Below are 20,277 nucleotides of genomic sequence, written 5' to 3' on the forward strand. Positions count from 1 at the left end.
ACTAAACAACCCAACTAGAAAATGGACAAAGGATTTGGATAGACATTTCCCCAAAGAAGACACATATAAATAACCAACAGGTATGTTAAGAGGTTATCAATGTAAGTAATCATCAGAGAAATGCAAAAAAAAAAAAAAAAAAGACCTCACACCTGTTAAGATGGCTATGATTCTTTAAAAAATAGATAAACAGTGCTGTCGAGGATGTGGAGAAATTGGAACCCTAGTACATTGTTTATGGAAATGTAAATTGGTCCAGGCTTTTTTTTTTTTTTTTTTTTTTTTTTTGCGGTACGTGGGCCTCTCACTGCCGTGGCCTCCCCCGTTGCAGAACACAGGCTCCGGACGCGCAGGCCCAGCGGCCACAGCTCACGGGCCCAGCCGCTCCGTGGCACGCGGGATCCTCCCGGACCGGGGCACGAACCCGTGTCCCCTGCGTCGGCAGGCGGACCCTCAACCACTGCACCACCAGGGAAGCCCTGGTCCAGGCTTTTTTGAAAACAGGTGTGAGCTTCCTCAAAAAATTAAAACTAGAACTACCATATGATCCAGCAATCCTACTTCTGGGTATATATCTAAAACTATTGAAATCAGGATATATAAGTTATATCTGCACTCCCATGTTTATTGCAGCAATATTCACGACAGCAAAGATATGGAGTCAACCTAAATGTCCACTGAAAGATGAATGGATAAAGAAAATGTGGTACATATCTGCAATGGAATATTATTCAGACTTAATAAAAAAAGAAGCAAGTCCTGCCATATGCAACAACACAGAAAAACCTGGAGGACATTATGCTGAGTGAAATAAGCTAGTCACAGAAAGTGAAATACTTCATGCTTTCACTTATATGAGATATTTAAAACAGTCAAATCCATAGATGCAGAGTTGACAAGGGGCTAGGAGGAGGAGGAAATAGGGAGTTGTAAAATGGGTATAAAGTTTCAGTTATACAAGATGAATAAATTATAGAGATCTGCTGTTCAACATAGTGCCTGTAGTTAAGTAATAAATTTAAAATTGGTTAAGAGAATTCCTGTTGAGTATTTCAACTACAATTAAAAAAATCAAGAACAGATTAGAGAATGACCAAGATTTTGGAGTAGGAGGACTCTAAGCTCACCTCCTCCCATGGGCACAACAAATTTACAACTATTTACAGAGCAATTATTGATGAGAAAGACTAGAAGAGTAGCCGAAAAGATCTTCTACAACTAAAGATATGAAGAAGGAACCACAAGTAGATGGGTGGGAAGGGTGGAGACGTGGTAAAGGCAAGACCCATACCCCTGGGTGGGTGACCCACCAGTGAGCCAGTTCTAGCCTCCCTGAGACCAGCCACCCCCCCCCCACCAGCCAGCTCAACACTCGCACAACCTCTCCCACCAGGGGATACCACCAGCCCTGGTATCTCCTGGACTCTGGCCCCACCAACCAGTGGGCAGACACCAGCCCCACCAGGACCATCAGAGCCCTGCAGCCTGCCATGTCAGGACCCAGCTGACCCACCAGCAGGACAGCACCAGCCCCAGGACCCTCTGAGCTACACGAGTAGATTAACACCAGATCTGGGACACCTCGGACCCCTTCATCAGCCAACCCGGGATCCAGCCCTGCTTATTAGCAGGCTGTCAACAGCTTTGGACACACTGGACCATGCAGTAAGCCATGTCAGGAACTGGTCCCACCCACCAGCAGACTGATACTAGATCCAGGACCCCTGGCCCCATAGCCACCCACCTCAATCCCAGGTCCACCCACCACTGGGCCAGCACTAGCACAGGACCCCATGGGTTTCCACAGTCAGCCACCTTGTGACACAGCTCCACCCACCAGTGGCCAGCAGCCTCCGAACAAGGCAGGGACTGGCAACCAACTGGACAGGGGGCCAGTCAGCCAAGTCTACCAGACCACCCACAGTAGTCAGCCTGTCACAATAGAAGGACCCTCACAGTCCTCTTAGGGGGACCACTAGAGCATATAGCTCTGGGACCAGAGAGGAGTGTGCTGCTGTGACGCATAGGACATCTACAAAAGGTCACTTCTCCAAGTTCGGGAAACAACCAAATACCAGATACATAGAAATAAAAACAGCAAATTAGGAAACATGAGGCAACAGAGGAATACATTCCAAATGAAGGAAAAAGATAAAACCCCAAAAGAAGAACTGAGTGGAGTGGAGACAAGCAATCTACTTGATACAAAGTTCAAGGTAACAAACATAAAGATGCTCAAAAAATTCGGGAGAAGAATGGATGAACAGAGTGAGACATGAACAAAGAGTTAGAAAATTCAAAGAAGAAACAAAGAGAGATGAAGAATACAATACTTGAAATAAGAAATCTACCACAACGAATCAACAATAGGTTAGATGATACAGAGGAACAAATCAGTGAGCTAGAATAGAGTAGTGAAAAATCATTGAAGCTGAACAGGAAAAAGAAACATGTATAAAAAGAAATGAGGACAGCTTAAGAGACCTCTGGGACGATATCAAGCATACTAACAGTCACATTATAGTAGTCCCAGAAGGAGAAGATAGAGAGAAAATGGGGCAGAGAACATATTGTATTTGAAGACATAATAGCTGAAGACTTCCCTAACCTGGGAAAGGAAACAGACATCCAGGTACAGGAGTTACAGAGAGTCCCAAAGAGGCTCAACACAAAGAGGAACACACCAAGACACACTGTAGTGAAAATGACAAAAATTAAAGATAAAGACAGAATATTAAAAGCAGCAAGGAAAAAGCAACAAGTTACATACAAAGGAACTCCTGTAAGGCTATCATCTGACTTTATAGCAGAAACTCTGCAGGCCAGAAGAGAGTGGCACCGTATATTTAAAGTGATGAAAGGAAGAAAAACTACAACCAAGAATACTCTAGCTGGCAAGGCTTTCATTCAGATTTGATGGCAAGATCAAAAGTTTTACAGACAAGCAAATGCCAATAAAAGAGCACCACCAAACCAGCTTTACAAGAAATGTTAAAGGAACTTCTCTATGTGAAAAAGAAAAGGCCACAACTAGAAATATGAAAATTACAAAAGAAAAAATCTTATAGGGAACTTCAAATATACAATAAAGGTAATAAATCAACAGCTTATAAATCTAGTAGGAAGGTTAGAAGAAAAAAGTAGTAAAATCATCTACATCTACAATAAGTAGTTAAAGGATACACAAACAAAAAGGTGATGTCAAAACAGTAAACACTGGGGGTGGGAAGTAAAAATGCAGGGTTGTTAAAACGTGTTTGAACTTAAGAGATCAGCAACTTAAAACAAGCATATATATATATTGCTATATACAAACCTCATGGTAATGACAAACCAAAAATCTATAGTAGATATACACACACAAAAGAGAAAGGCATCCAAACATAACACCAAATGTAGGCATCAAATCATAAGAAAAGAGAAAAAAGGAAGAGGACCTCAACAAAAAAGAACTACAAAAACAACTCCGAAACAATTAACAAAATGGGAATAAGTACATACATATCAATAATTAATTTAAATGTAAATGGACTAAATGCTCCAATCAAAGGCACAGAGTGGCTGAATGGATACAAAAACAACACCCATACATATGCTTCCTACAAGAGACTCACTTCAGATCTAAACATATGACAAATCCACAGCTAATATCATACTCAAATGTGAAAAGCTGAAAGCATTTCCTCCAAGATCAGGAATAAGACAAGGATTTCCACCCCCACCAATTTTATTCAACATAGTATTGGAAGTCCTAGCCGCAGCAATCAGACTAGAAAAAGAAATAAAAGGAATCCACATTGGGAACAAAGAAAGAAAACTGTCACTTTTTGCAGATGACATGATACTATATATAGAAAATCCTAAAGACACCACCAAAAAACTACTAGAACTGATCAATGAATTCAGTAAATGTGCAGGATACAAAATTAACATACGGAAATGTGATACATTTCTATACATTAACAACAAAGTATCAGAAAGAGAAATTAAGAAAACAATCCCATTAACAATTGCTGTTAAAATGATCATACTACCCAAGGAAATCTATAGATTCAATGCAATTTCTATCAAAATATTAATGGCATTTTTCACAGAGCTAGAACAAATAATTATAAAATTTGTATGGAAGCACAACAGACTCCAAATAGCCACAGAAATCTTGAAAAAGAACAGAGTTGGAGGTATCACACTCCCTGATTTCAAACTATGGTACAAAGTGCCAGTCATCCAACAAGTATGGTACTGGCACAAAAACAGACACATGGATAAGTGGAACAGAACAGAAAGCCCAGAAATAAACTCACACACTTATGGTCAATTAATCTATGACAAAGAAGGCAAGAATATAAAATGGAGAAAAGACGGCCTGTTCAATAAATTGTGTTGGGAAAACTGGACAGCTACATGCAAAAGAAACAAACTAGACTACTCTCTCACACTATGTAGAAAAATAAATTCAAAACAGATTAAAGACTTAAATGTAAGACCTTAAACTATAAAACTTCTAGAAGTAAACAGGCAGTAAGCTCTTTAGACATTGATCTTAGTAATATTTTTTTGTATCTGTTTCTTCAGGCAAGGGAAACAAAAGCAAAAATAAATAAATGGGACTACATCAAACTGAAAAGGTGGCCTATTGAATGGGAGAAGATACTTGCAAATGACATAGCTAATAACAGGTTGATATTTAAAATATACAAGGAACTCATACAATTCAACATCAATAAAACAACCCAACTGAAAAAGTGTGTAGAGGACCTGAATAGACCTTTTCCAAAGAAGACATACAGATGGCCAACAGGCACATGAAAATATGCTCAACATCGTTAGTCATTACGGAAACTGAATCACAAGAAGGTACTACCTCACACCTGTCAGAAGGGTTATTATCAAAAAGACAACAAATAGCAAGTGTTGGCAAGGATGTGGAGAAAAGGAAACACTCATGCACTGTTGGTGGGAATGTAAATTGGTACAGTCACTATGAAGAACAGTATAGAGATTCTTCAAAATTTCAAAACAGAACTACCATATGATTTGTCAATTCCACTCCTGTGTATTTATCTGAAGAAACAAAAATGCAAATTAGAAAAGATACATGCATCCCTATGTTCACTAGAGCATTATTTACAATAGTTAAGGTATGGAAACAACCTAAGTGCCCATCAATAGATTAGTGGGAATAGAAGATGTGTGTGTATATATATATATATATATATATATATATATATACACACACACATACACACACACACACACACACACAGTGGAAATTAGCCATAAAAAAGAAGGAAAGCTTGCCATTTGTGATAACATGGATGGAACTAGGGGGCATTATGTTAAGTGAAATAAGTCAGGCAGAGAAAGATAAATACTGTATGATTTCACTAATATTTGGAATCTAAAAAACAAAACAAATGAACTAACAGAGCAAAACAGAAACAGTTATAGAATCAGAGAACAAAGAGGTGGTTTCCGGGGTGGGGGGGGAAGAAATAGGTGAGGGAGATTAAAAGGTGCAAACTTCTAGCTGCAAAATAAATGAATCGCAGGTATAAAATGTACTGTGGGGACTTCCCTGGCGGTCCAGTGGTTAAGACTCTGCACTTCCACTGCAGGGGGCGCCAGTTCGATCCCTGGTCGGGGAACTAAGATCCCACATGCCTCTCAGCGCGGCCAAAATAAATAAATAAAATAAAATATTTAAAATAAAATAAATAAAAGTAAAATATTTAAAATAAAATGGGGAACACAGTAACTATGTACTATCTTTGTATGGTGACATATAACTAGACTTATCATGGAGATCATTTTGAAGTGTATAGAAATATCAAATCACTATGTTGTATAACAGGACTAACAAAACAAACAAAAAACTCATAGAAAAAGAAATCAGATGTGTGCATTAAGGCAGTCAAAGTCACAAACTCCCAGTTATAAGTAAGTACTAGGGATGTAATGTACAATGTTATAAATATAATTAACATTGCTCTATGTTATGTATGAAATTTGTTGAGAGTGAATCCTAAGAGTTCTCATCACATGAAAAAAATTTTTTCTTTAATTATTTATCTATATGAGATGATGGATGTTCACTAAACTTATTGTGATAATCATTTCATGATGGATTTAAATCAAATCATTATGCTGTACACCCTAAATTTATACAGTGCTATATGTCAGTTATATTTCAGTAAAACTGGAAGAAAAAACAGAATAGATAAATTTTATTTTTTATATGCATTACAAACTAAATCTAACTAAGAGAAAGTTTTGAGCTTCTGGGTGCGGTTGTATGTAAATTCTTGCATATACAGAAAAAATATGGTTATGTATGTGTATGATACCTCTGCCTAGGTGAAATACAACTGAAATAATGGCACGGAGAAAACCAAATATTCATTATGTAAATTCCCAGATGTATATCAACAACTCTTCAAGCTTCTATTTCCTCTATCTTTCCCTTGACCAAATTAAGAATCAAACTCTTTGAAAGTTTGAATCTCTTCTATTTCAATGGTTTTTCAATGTTTATTCATAGGTTTGTACTACATATATAATATGATAGATAATTCATTGAATTGTAAGTTGTTTGAAGCAGGAATTTTGTCATCTTTATGGCTGGTATCACTTATTACCTGCACAGTTCTAAGCAAACATAGAACCAACTGTCTGTTGATTCTTTCTAATAACAACAAACTTTCGTTAAACAGACTGTACTGTGCTTAGTCCTGAAATTTCTCAAAGATTTCACAGAAATTGTATATTAATCAAAATTTAACATAATTATGTCCATATACCCCTAATAAAAATAACTTCAGACAATATTTCCATAAGATGAGTCACTCTGCATGTGCAGTACAACTTTGTAAGGTAAGGAGGTAACTGACATTTATTGAGCACCTATTATCAGCCAGATATTTTATTCACTTGATTATTTAATCCTCACAACAAACCAGAGAGGTTGGTATTGTCATCAACATTTTATAGAAACTGAATTAAAGTTTAGAGAAGCTAGAAACCTCCTCAAACTCAGATAGTTTGTACATTAGCAGGATCAGTATTCACACACAGTTATCTAAGACTCCAAATTCAGGTACTTTTTACTCAAAATTTCATCTTTGAACAGTAAATAATGCAATAAAATATTTATATTAAATATTAATAGATATTTTACTATAAACCATAAATTTTGATGATCTTAGCATCAAAACTGAAAGGTGAAGAAAACTTTTAAATAAAAAAACAATATAATATTTTTGAACTGGGAATTATTTATAGCTAACTGTATATAATCCCTAATTATTCACCTTTTCGCTGCCCATATGGCAGTTCTTAACTAAGAATGTGTGTTCCCAAAGTTTACTTGAATCAATTATCTGAAGTTTTTCCTAACATTCATTTGGTTGCGATTTTACACTCTAAATTCTAATGCTATGTTATTTTGCTCCCAAATTATTTTATAAAGGCTTAGTGAAACTATGATATAACTAGCCTAAGTTCTGTATTCAAAGAACAGAGAAATTATGTGACAGAAGGAAATTATGCAAAAAAATTGTTGTACTCTCTACCATTTTTCTGAAGTTGGGGTTAGCACTTGACAACATTTTATAGTATTTCATTTTTCTTTCAGGGTCTGTCTCTTGTCTACATTTCTTTCCCAACATTCCATATTCTCACTGTTCTTGTGTATCCCTACACCACCATTTTAATACCTCCTAGGTCTTTCTATTCCTCAAATAAGAAGAGATACCAGCACACTGATAAGTAACTTACTTGATTAATTGCATCCTCACAACAACTGTGAGATGTACCTATCATGATCTTCATTTTTCAGATGAGAAAAATAAGGGTTAGGGAAAATAGCAAACAAGTGAAAGATTCCAAAGCCCACATTCTCCTCAATGTATTCCTTACTCCAAGATGGTATCTCCTCTTCCCCAATCAAATTCCCATAGCTTAATAAAATTGGTCTTAGTAAGAAATTAAGGGAAAGCAATAAGAATAAAATAATTCAATTTATTTGGATAACTGATAACTCCATACTCCTTCTAAATGTTTTTGCCTTTTTGTAAAATGATGCAACTGGATAGGTAAGCAAACCTTCACCATGAGTTTTCCCTAAGTTCCTACATTCATAGCTTTTGCCATTTTCTATGCTCTTTCCTCCCTCCACTTCTGAACTCATTTGTTTGTGTAGACTATGTTAAAAGTTACCCACTTTTAAAAAGTAGATATAAATTGCATCATCAAAATAATATACTAGAAGGATTACTGAACTAAAGAATGAAGTTTGTATGAATACATTTTAATGTTCTTTTGCTACTTGGTTTAAATTAATTCCAATATATTAACTGTCCTCTATATGAAGTCAATATGGAGTAGAGAAAATAACAAAAGCTTTGAGTTAGATAAACCTGTTGACTAGTACCAATCTTGTGACTTATGAGCTTTTAAGCAAAGTGATCAAACTCTCTAAGTCTCAGTTTTCTCATCTACAAGATACGGATAGTACCCATCCATTTCTTAGGGTTGTTATGAGGATTAAATGTTAATAAACAAGTAAAGTACCTAATTCAACTCTTTGGCTTATAGTGAGTACCCAGTAAATCATTGGTGACATTACTGATATCAGCTGAAGTTGGCCACTTATTATCTGTATATCCAATGTAGAGTCACTTGGCTCTCTGTACTCCAGGGCTTTAAAAAAAAAAACACATGGAAAAAGACAAATGGAAATAATAATATTTGCCTTACTTACTCACATGCCTTCTTTGAAAATTACATAAAATAATGAATGAGATGTACTCCAGAAATGTAAAAGATATATTTATCCACATTTATAGATAGATCTTATATATTCATTTATATATCTTACATATATATGCATATAAAATTGTTAGATTTTGTAAAAATTAAGATAATACTTGCTCTACACACATCACAAAAGATTTTTAAGAAACTGGACAATATGTATGAAAGCAGTTTAAATGTCATAAAGCACCATACAAATCCAAAAGTTTATTAACACAGATTCTAAAGCCGGAATGCCTGGGTTCAAAACTCAGGACTCCCATAACCAGCTCTCTGACCACAGATAGTTATCCTTTTATAATTCAGTTTCTTATCTGTAAAGATGAGAATAATAGGACCTACCCTAAAGAGATGTGAGGATCAAATGACAACATATGTAAAGTGTTTGAAATAGTCCCTAGCACATAGCAAGCATAATGTAAATATTTGTTATGTTTATTATCATTAATCCCAGACTCTGGGTGACCTACACAAAACATCTTGTCATAGCATACTTGAGAACAGTTGGCCAAATGGACAATAGGCCCAGAATGGTAATTTTCATATTACTTATATAGCTATATAAATTTTATATTTGATTTAATAAATGTTATTATATTTAATTTATTATACATTTAATTTAATGAAATTATATATTTTATACATATAAAATATTGTTTTTATATATAATCCATGGAGAACTATATTGTAATAAAATGTGTGCATATAAAAATATATATGTTTGTGTTTGAGCTATTTTTAGAATGTAAGAGTTAACCTTAGGTGGTGTTTAGAAGTAACTATAAAAAGAGCATGTTTTCAGAAATTAATGGCTTGTTTTCACTTTTGACTTTTGATCATTCTTCAGTTATGAATAGGTCACACTTAACATAGGCCCTTTTTACAAATAAAAACTGTAGAACACTAATGACATCTGCTATAGCCCTTGTACGATATACTATGTGGGGAACACTGGCAAATTTAGAAATCACTGTAACTAATCCATCACATACTTGTAGGATTTTACAATTTAAAAAACACTTTCCCATTTTATTTTCTCATTTTATTCTCATATCACTCTGTGAAATAAGAGAACAGGCATAATCATTCCCATTTTAAAGATGACAAAAATAAATCTAAGCAAGGCCTAGTAATTTATCCAAAGTCACACAAATATTATATTCTTTAGATCATAGTTTTTCCACAACATTAATATACTCTAAAAGCAAAACAGAAAATTTTGTCTAAAAACAAAGGCCACTTGTTTTGGCCTACAACGTATTTTTAAAGATCCTTATTAAGTGATTTCTTAAAATACACAGCCTATGGAGAATTCCTTTGCTAATGTATCTTGCAGACTGGATTTGCTATCTTTGACTGTTCTTAATGCTAACCTCCCACCATACTATTCTTAGGCTTAAAATCTCATATTTATATTTTGTGGTCCTTGGTCCATTTATAGCTAATTCATGCTATAAGCAAATACTAAAATTTTTCACTTCAGTTATTTAAAACAAAATAAATACAACAAATAAATAAATATTATTTTTTAAAAACTTACATGGCTTTTGGACTCATTACGCAGATGGCTCCTGAACATCGACATTTCCTTGGGTCATCATATGATATGCCCAGACTGAGTCCCAGCATCTGGGTGACAATAACTGAAAATGCCTCCAAAGTTATCCCCTTGGGATACTACATTAACAACAAAGAAAATTCAAATAAAAGACAATTCACTGAAGGGTGGTAAAAGTAATATTTTTCTAATTATGAACATTTTATTGATTTATCGAATACTTAAGATTATGGAAGTGCAGTTCATTGGACAAGTAAGAAGCTGAAGATCTTCTTATGAAATTTTATTGAGATATAAGCCATATTGAGCCTATGTCTAGCTTTGCCATGATTTAACAATTGAATGCTTTCAAGATAATTCTTAAATAACTGTCCTAACTATATAAAAGGGCTATTTTTACATTAGATTTTTGGCTATATGGACTATGATCTTCCATTTACCTAATTTCTTAGAACAGCTCTCATGTTCATTCAGGAGAGTCCACATGATACTCCACCTCCCAGCTCACAAAGTGGCCACATAACCAAATTCCTCAGTTGTAATTACGCTATCTGCTTCCTGCCAAGATTTTCAATGACACAGTAACTAGTATCAGAAGAAACCACAGAAAACAGACCCTCAGGAAAGCATTCTTGTGATTAGGCTGTCACATATTTAATGAGTGCATAAATATCTTCCTTGCCAAGGAGAAATGGGACACTGGTAATTCATGATATGCAATGACATCATAATTTCTCAATTTTTGCCAATTGTGGCATAAGTTAAGGTGCAGGTAGAGGTCAAGTTGTGAGGAACATCAAGGCACTTCACTATTATAAAGACAAGCTATAATAAATATTTTGGGGTCAACTGGCTTCTTATGGTAGTGCTAGAGGAAGCACATTATGAAAGCAGAAAGGAAAAACTGTAAATGAACAACTGATAATGCAAATAAGCAATCAGAAAGCCTCTGCAGCAGCACTGTGGTGACTATCACCTCCTGCAGTTGTTGGTTTGATACAGCTGAGGACCAAGCTCAGGGCCTAGCTATAAGTACTGTAGAGTCCCAGCTCCAATTTAACTATCAAACCTACCAGGTTTGGTGTGGAAGGAGTCAGAATCTGAAACTTGGGGTGGGAACAACTGGAGTGACATGAACAAATATCCCTGGACGTCCCTTGCCCATAGAGTAAGCCTCCCTCTAAACAATGAAAGAGGGCTTCCCCGGTGGAGCAGTGGTTAAGAATCCGCCTACCAATGCAGGGGACATGGGTTCGAGCCACAGTCTGGGAAGATCCCACATGCCGCGGAGCAACTAAGCCTGTGCACTACAACTACTGAGCCTGAGCTCTAGAGCCTGCGAGCCACAACTGCTGAAGCCTGCGCGCGCCTAGAGCCCATGCTCCACAATGAGAAGCCCATGCACCACAATGAAGAGTAGCCCCTGCTCGCCGCAACTAGAGAAAGCCCATGCACAGCAACGAAGACCCAACACAGCCAAAAATAAATAAATTAATTAAAAAAAAACAATGAAAGAGCCCCTACATTTAAAAAAAATGACACTTATAATGACAAAACCTAGGACATTTGTCTCATCACCCCTCATTGTCTCCAGGTCCATAATAAGAAATAAATTGCAACAGGAGTGATATCACCAAGATGGCAACATAGGTCTTTCCCAACTTCACTCCCCCTCACAAGAAGAACAACTAGCAATTATTCATAGACATCACTGAGAAAATTCTAGAACATGGAGGTGAGGCTGAAGCAGCCCCTGTACCAGAGACCAAGACAGACCTCATTAGAAGGTTAGGAGGAGCAGATATACACTGAATGCATTGCCCCTCCCCAAGACTGGTGCAGCACCACACCAAGAGGTCTTCCCAGAGCCTACAGTCCCTCAAGTGGGAAAAGAGCCTAGAGTGGACATCCAGATCCCCTAGTATTGTGGGTCACTTCTGGGAGCCCCTAATCTGGTCTTACCTCATAAGAATCATAAAGGATGAGTGAGATTTGACCCCTAGGAATCTGATCATGGCAGAGAAGGCAGGAAGGGCTTACAGCAATCACTGCTTGGATCTTGGCAGGCCGAGTTCCCATCTATAGCACCTGTAGTTGCCAACTACCAGCTCTGCTCATCTGCAGAGCCAGGACAGTGGAACAGTATGACAAGGGAAGTCAATGAGGTATAGGAATGCCTGATTTGAGTCCTCAAATGAAAAGCCTTGCCAGCCCTGGAACCTGGTCTGCTACCCACCTCCACCCAGTCAGGGGAGCTGTTCATAGCCCTGCCTAATGCCTAGTATAGCTCCTGGCTCCCCCAGACCAGAAGCCTGGTCAGAACACCTGGTAGCTGCATAGTGCAGCAACACTTGAGCAGAGAGTATGGCAGGCAGAGTTGATTGTTCACAGAGCAAAGCCTGTGGCACTGTTTGGCCAGGAAACTTGGAATGCCAGTTAGATTGAGTCAAGACCACAAACAAAGAGCTAAGCTGGTTTTCCCACTACACCTGGACAAGGACACAAATTCATAGCCCTGCTACATATAGCCTTCAGAAAGCCCAACCAACAAATCTAGCCAGAGCACATAGGAAGCTGTGCCGCCCATCCAACAACCCTGCTTACAGTGGCACTTGAACATAGAGCACAGCCCATGGTTTTCCCCATCTTCAGAGCAAAACCCAGTGGCCCCATGTGTCCGAGGAATTAAGGGCACAGTCTGCTTAATGTGGGTCAACAAACAATGAGCTATGCAGGTCATGTGCTCCCTGTCAGGGCATGGAAGCTAATTCATCTCCCAGCTACTGCTGAGTAAAGTTCCCTGTCCTGACCTTCTAGGAAGCCTGACCAGTGAATCTAAACAACCACAGAGTATATCCTACTGCCTCGTTTGGGCAGGGAACCACACTATCAGTCCTATCCAACAGTTAATAGCCAGTGGTACCCCCTCCCCTGATCTCAGAGGTTGGGCAGTGGCCTTGCCCAAAAATAGATCCTGCCTGTCCAAGGACATGTCCAGAAACCTAAACTGAGCTGACTAATGAAGAACTGTCTCTGCCAAAGTGAGCCTGTAAAGTCTGGAAGAGGAGACCAATAACTCAAATGCACAGGTGCCAAAGTAAGGAATGAAGGAGCAAGAAAAATCAGGTGGATGTGACACCATCAAATGAAACTAAAAATGCTGCAAAATAACTAACCCAAAATAAATGGAGATCTATGAAGTGTCAGAGAAATAATTTAGAATAATCTCCTTAAAGAAGTTTAGTGAATTACAAGAACACACAGATGACCAAATGAAATTAGTAAAACAATGAATGAACAAAATAGGTTCAACAAAGGAACAGAAACCATTAAAAAGAGATATCTTAGAGCTGAAAAACATAACTGAAGCATTCAATAGAGAGCTTCAACAGTAGACTCGACCATGCAGAATAAAGAATCAGTGATCTAGAAGGCAGGAATATTTTAAATTATCCAGTCAGAGGAGCAAAAATAAAAAAAAGAATGAAAAAGAAAGCAAGCCTACAGGACTATGGGACAAACACACACACACACACACACACACACACACACCCCCCAATAACCATATCATGGGAATTCCAGAAGGAAAATAAAACGGGACAGAAAGTACATTTAAAGCAATAATGGCTAAAATTTTCCAAAAACTGGAAAAGAAATGGACATCCAAATATATGAGGCACAAAGGACCCCAAATAGGTTGAACTTGAATAGGGCTACACCAGGACACATTATAATTAAAGTGTCAAAAGTAAAGACAGGGGCTTTCCTGGTGGCACAGTGGTTGGGAGTCCGCCTGCCGATGCAGGGGACGCGGGTTCGTGCCCTGGTCCGGGAGGATCCCGCATGCCGTGGAGTGGCTGGGCCCATGAGCCATGGCCTCTGAGGCTGCGCGTCTGGAGCCTATGCTCCACGACGGGAGAGGCCACAGTGGTGAGAGGCCCGTGTACCACACACACACAAAAAAAGTAAAGACAAAGAAAGAATTTTGAAAGAAGAGAGGAAAAAAACCAAGTTACATACAAGGGAACCCCCATAAGACTATCAGCAGGTTTCTCAACAGAAATATTTCAGGTGATGAGAAAATGGGATTATATATTCAAAATACTGAAAGAAAAAAAAACTGTCAACCAAGAATTCTATGCCCAGCAAAACTGTGCTTCAGAAATGAAGAAGAGACCATGATTCCCAAACAAATAAAAGCTGAGGGAGTTCATCACCACTAGACATGCCTTACAAGAAATGCAAAAGGGAGTTGTTTGAACTGAAGTAAAATAATACTAATTAACATCATTAAAACATGAGAAAGTAGCATAAAACTCACTGTTAATGGTAAATATATAGTCAAAGTTAGGTTCTGTAATAGTGTAATGGTGGTGCATAATTCACTCTAGTCTAAAAGTGAAAAATCAAATTTACTAAAAATAATCATAGTACAATATATGTTATAGGATACACAATATAAAAATATATATATACTATAACATCAATAACCAAAAAAAGAATAAGAACCTGAGAGAGAAGTAAAAGTATAAAGTTAAAAAATGCTACTGAGAGGGAGGAGATCAAGATGGCAGAGTGGAGGAACCTGGAACTCACCTCCTCCCACAAATACATCAAAAATACATCTACATGCAGACCAAATCTCACAGAATACCTACTGAAAGCAGGCAGACGATCTCATACAACCAAAGCTGCAAGAAAGATCCCCACATAGTGGAGTAGGATGAAGGGAAAAGGGAGGAGAAGCGGAATCGGGATGGGACCTGTGCCCATGGGAGGGAGCTGTGAAAGAGGAAAGGTTCCCTCACCCCAGGAACCTCCTTCACCAGTTGCGAGGTCTGGTGGGACAAATAGGGAGCTTTAGAGGTTCAAGGGGAGAGTGTGGTGCAGCAGGGTACAGAGAGACCAGCACAGACCGCCCTTGCCATGTCACTGCACTTTCCACATGCCTGCTGGTGGATTCTGAAACTTGGGCTTCAGAGGACAGTCTGGGGAGAGAACTCAGTTTGGCTGTACAGAGACAGCCTGAAGGGCCTGGAGTGTGGCCCAAGTTGCAACTGGGGGTACGTGCAGGATGGAGCATGGGTTCACCGTAAGAGTCCCATTGTCAACACATGAAAGGAGGGTCATGGGTCTACCATACCAGCCTCCTTGTCAGCATGCTCACAACAGGGCACGGTTCCCACTGCTGAGGGTTTTGCAAACTTTTGGGGCACCCACACATGCAAGTGGGGGCTGAAATCTAAGCCAATTATCCATGCTCCCACAGTGTGCACGGTGGTATGGCGTTGGTGGGATCTCAGGCCGGTGGGTTTTGGGACTAGAATCATACATGCATGCTGGACATCTGAGCCAATTATTGGTACTACCATGGCAGAGATGATTCCAGGTGCCAGAAGCAGCGAAATTCGTGGACACACACACCAAGTGGCAGGCAACATCACAGAGTCACACATCTTGGTGGACAGTACCTGGAGAGGAATGCACAGCAGCTCCTGTCCCAGAGGGAGTGCTCCAGTCCCACCTATCTCATACTGCAGCTTAGAAATGGATCTGGGGGCTTCTACTCCAATAACCGGGGAGCCGACCCCATCCCCAACAGGGCTGTGACAACCACAGAGCAAAGAGGAGTCTCTGCACAACATCCAGTGCAGGCTCTGGTCACAACACCAAGCACACCCCCTTATCAAGGGAACAAGGGCCAGCACACCCTGAGAAAGATATGGCAAGCATCCATACCAAAAACAGCCCTTGAGTCAAAAATACTGGACTCACACAATCTACACAGGGTCACTCCCACATAAAAACAGCCCTTCAGACCACAGTAGATAATGGTTTCTCCTAAATTCATAGAGTCAGAGAACTATATAATTAAAATGAAAAGGCAGAGCAACTACTCCCAATGAAAAGAACAAGAGAAATCCCCTGAAAAAATAAGCAATGAAACAGACCTCCCAAATCTACCAGACCCCAAGTTCAAAAAGCAGGTAATAAAAATGCTGAAGGAATTAAGAAAGATTATCACGGGCTTCCCTGGTGGCACAGTGGTTGAGAGTCCGCCTGCCAATGCAGGGGACACGGGTTCGTGCCCCAGTCCAAGAAGATCCCACATGCTGTGGAGTGGCTGGGCCCGTGAGCCATGGCCGCTGAGCCTGCACGTCCGGAGCCTGTGCTCCGCAACGGGAGAGGCCATGAGTGAGAGGCCTGCGTACCGCAAAAAAAAAAAAAAAAAAAAGAAAGATTATCAATAGAAATGCACATTACTGAAACAAGGAACTAGAAACTATAAAAAGGAGCCAAATAAAATTAGACAATTCAATTGCCAAGATAAAAAATGAGCTAGGGGAATTCCCTAGCACTCCAGGGGTTAGGACTCCATGCTTCCACTGCAGGGGGCACGGGTTTGGGGAACTAAGATCTCACAAGACGCATGGCAAAAAAAAAAAAAAAAAAAAAAAAAGAGCTAAAGGCAATAAATAGCAAACTAAATAATGCAGAAGAACAAATAAATGATCTGGAATATAGAATAATAAAAATTAATCAGAACAGCAGCTTGAAAGACAAATGAAAAAAAATGAAAGCAACATATGAAATCTATGGGATAATATAAATCATGCCAATCTACAAATAATAGGAATCCCAGAAGGAGAAGAAAGAGGAAAGGGGATCAAAAATATGCTTGAAGAAATTATGGCTGAAAAACTCCCAAACCTAAAGAAGGAAACAGATATCCAGGTACAGGAAGCACAGAGGGTCTCAAACAAGGTGAACACAAACAGACCTACACCAAGACATAACATAATTAAAATGGCAAAAGACAAAGAGAAGGTTCTAAAGGCAACAAGAGAAAAAGAGTCAGTTACAAGGGAACCCACATAAGGCTATCAGCTGATCTCTCTACAGAAACTTTGCAGGCCAAAAGGGAATGGCAAGATATATTCAAAAGTCCTGAAAGGGAAAAACTTGCAACCTAGGATACTCTATCAAGCAAGATTATCATTTAGAATAGAAGGAGAGATAAAGGATTTCTCAGGCAAGAAAAATCTAAAAGAATACAGCAATACTAAACCTATCCTAAAAGAAATAATGAAAGGTCTTCTCTAAATAGAAAGAAGCAAGAATCTATAGGAAAGGGAAAACTACAATAGGAAAGGCAAATATATAAAAAAAGATTAAAGATCATTTAAATAAGCCAGTATATAGATTAAAAAACAATCGAAAAGTTCTGTGAAAGCGATTATAACTACAATGAACAGCAAAGAAATAAACATGAAGATGTAAAAATCACAAAATTTGGGGAAAGGGAGTAAGAAAACATAGATCTTTTAGAATGTGTTTGAGCTTATATGACTACCAGTCTAAAGCAAGTAGATATAGTTATGGGCTAACATACTTGAAAACTAGGGTAACCACAAATCAAACATATAATAGATTCACAAAAACCAAAAACAAAGGAACTCGAGCATAATACAAAAGAAAACCATCAAACCACAAGAGAAAAAACAAAAATAATAAGGAACAAAGAAGAAATACAAAATCAACTGGAAAACAAGGTTTAAAATGGAAATAAATATATACTTCTCAGTAATTACTTCAAATGTCAATGGAGTAAATGCTCCTATCAAAAGACACAGAGTGGCAGACTGGATAATAAAACAAGAACCTACAATGTGCTGCCTACTAGAGAACCACATTAGGGCCAAAGATACATATAGACTGAAAGTGAGGGGTTGGAAAAGATATTTCATGCAAGTGGAAATGACAAGAAAACAGGGGTAGCAATACTCATATCAGACAAAATAGATTTTAAAACAAAGCCCATAAAGATAATCTCAAAATGGCTTAAAGACTTAAATATAAGACAGGATACCAAAAAAGTACTAGAACAGAACACAGGAAAGACATTCTCTGACATCAATTGTAGTGATGTTTTCTTAGGTCAGTCTCCCAAGGCAATAGAAATAAAAGCAAAAATAAACAAATGGGACCTAATCAAACTTACAAGCTTTTGCATAGCAAAGGAAACCACACAATGAAAAGACAACCTACAGACTGGGAGAAAATATTTGCCAATGATGCTACTGACAAGGGCTTAATTTCTAAATATAAAAACACCTCATACAACTCAGTAACAAAAAAACAAACAAACCAATCAAAAAAAGGGCAGAAGACCTAAATAGACATTTCTCAAAAAAAGACATACAGATGGCCAATAAGCACATGAAAAGCTGCTCAACATCACCAATTATCAGAGAAATGCAAATCAAAAGTACAATGAGATATCACCTCACACCAGTCAGAATGGCCATCATCAAAAAATCTATAAACAATAAGTGCTGGAGAGGGTGTGGAGAAAAGGGAACCCTCCTACACTGTTAGTGGGAATGTAAATTGGTGCAGCCACTATTGAAAACAGTATGGAGGTTCCTTAAAAAAACGAAAAGTAGAGTTACAATAGGATCCAGTAATCCCACTCCTGGGTATATATCTGGAAAACATGAAAACTTTAATTCAAAAAGATACTTGCACCCCAATGTTCACAGCAGCACTATTAACAATAGCCAAGACATGGAATCAACTGGTGTCCATCAATAGATAATTGGCTTAAGAGGATGTATATACAATGAAATATTACTCAGCCATAAAAAAGAATGAAATATTGCCATTTGTAGAAACATGCATGGACCTAGAGAGTATTGGGCACCCAAAAAGTGCCTTTGGTTTTTAAGTAAAAATAAAAGACATATTTTTCATTTTCATCAAGATCTTTATTGAACAACATATTCACCATTTTGTTCCACTACCTTCTGCCATTTTTCAGGCAACTTTATAATTCCATCTTCCCAAAACTTTTTATCTTTTTGAGCAAAGAACTGTTCCACATGTCTGTTACAGTCTTCCAGGGAATTGAAATTTCTTCCATTAAGAAAATTGTGTAAAGACCAAAAAAATGGAAATCCAAAGGTGCAATGTCTGGTGAATATGGCAGATGAATCAGAACGTCCCAACCAAGCTGTAACAGTTTTTGCCTGGTCATCAAAGAAACACGCGGTCTTGTGTTATCCTGATGGAAGATTATGTGTTTTCTGTTAACTAATTCTGGATGCTTTTCATCGAGTGCTGCCCTCAGTTGGTCTAATTGGGAGCAGTACTTGTTGGAATTAATCATTTGGTTTTCCAGAAGGAGCTCATCATAGAGGACTCCCTTCCAATCCCACCACATACACAACATCACCTTCTTTGGATGAAGACCGGCCTTTGGTGTGGTTGGTGGTGGTTCATTTCACTTGTCCCATGATCTCTTCCATTCCACATTATTGTACAGTTTCCACTTTTCACAATTTGCTTTAAAAACGGAATGTTTTCTTTACGTTTAAGTAGAGAATTGCATGCGGAAATACGGTCAAGAAGGTTTTTTTCACTTAACTTTTGTGGAACCCAAACATCAAAGTGATTAACATAACCAAGCTGGGGCAAATGATTTTCCATGCTTGATTTGGTTATTTTGAGTATGTCGGCTACCTCCCACATGGTATAACGTTGACTATTCTCAATTAATGTCTCGATTTGATCGCTATCAACTTCAACTGGTCTACCTGATCATGGAGTGTCACCCAGCAAGAAATCTCCAGCAAAAAACTTTGTAAACCACTTTTGACATGTTCGATCAGTCACTGCACCTTCTCCATACATGGCACAAATCATTTTTTGTGTTTCAGTTGCATTTTTACCTTTTTTGAAATAATAAAGCATAATATGCTGAAAATGTTGTTTTTTTCTTTGATCTTCAATATTAAAATGACTATACAAAAATTCACCAATTTTGATAAATCTTTTTTTAAATGCACACTGATATGACAGCTGTCACATACAATCTAACAAAATTGTTTCAAATGAAGTTAAAG

The 20,277-nt window shown here is 38.0% G+C and overlaps 1 protein-coding gene across 1 annotated transcript in view; it reads right to left on the reverse strand.

Annotated features, from left to right (window-relative positions):
* The window catches only part of ADAM32 (ADAM metallopeptidase domain 32), a gene marked incomplete at both ends in the record, with an annotated part of 184,245 nt that overhangs the window by 82,429 nt on the left and 81,539 nt on the right, over window positions 1-20,277 (reverse strand). Inside the window, one exon of the mRNA XM_079726555.1 lies at window positions 10,355-10,491. Within this exon, the coding sequence (XP_079582681.1) occupies window positions 10,355-10,491 (137 nt within the window). The remainder of the gene's footprint in view (window positions 1-10,354; window positions 10,492-20,277) is intronic.

This window comes from Hyperoodon ampullatus (genome assembly GCF_949752795.1).
Source record: "Hyperoodon ampullatus genome assembly, chromosome: 20".
In the NCBI taxonomy this organism is placed as follows: Eukaryota; Metazoa; Chordata; class Mammalia; order Artiodactyla; family Ziphiidae; genus Hyperoodon; species Hyperoodon ampullatus.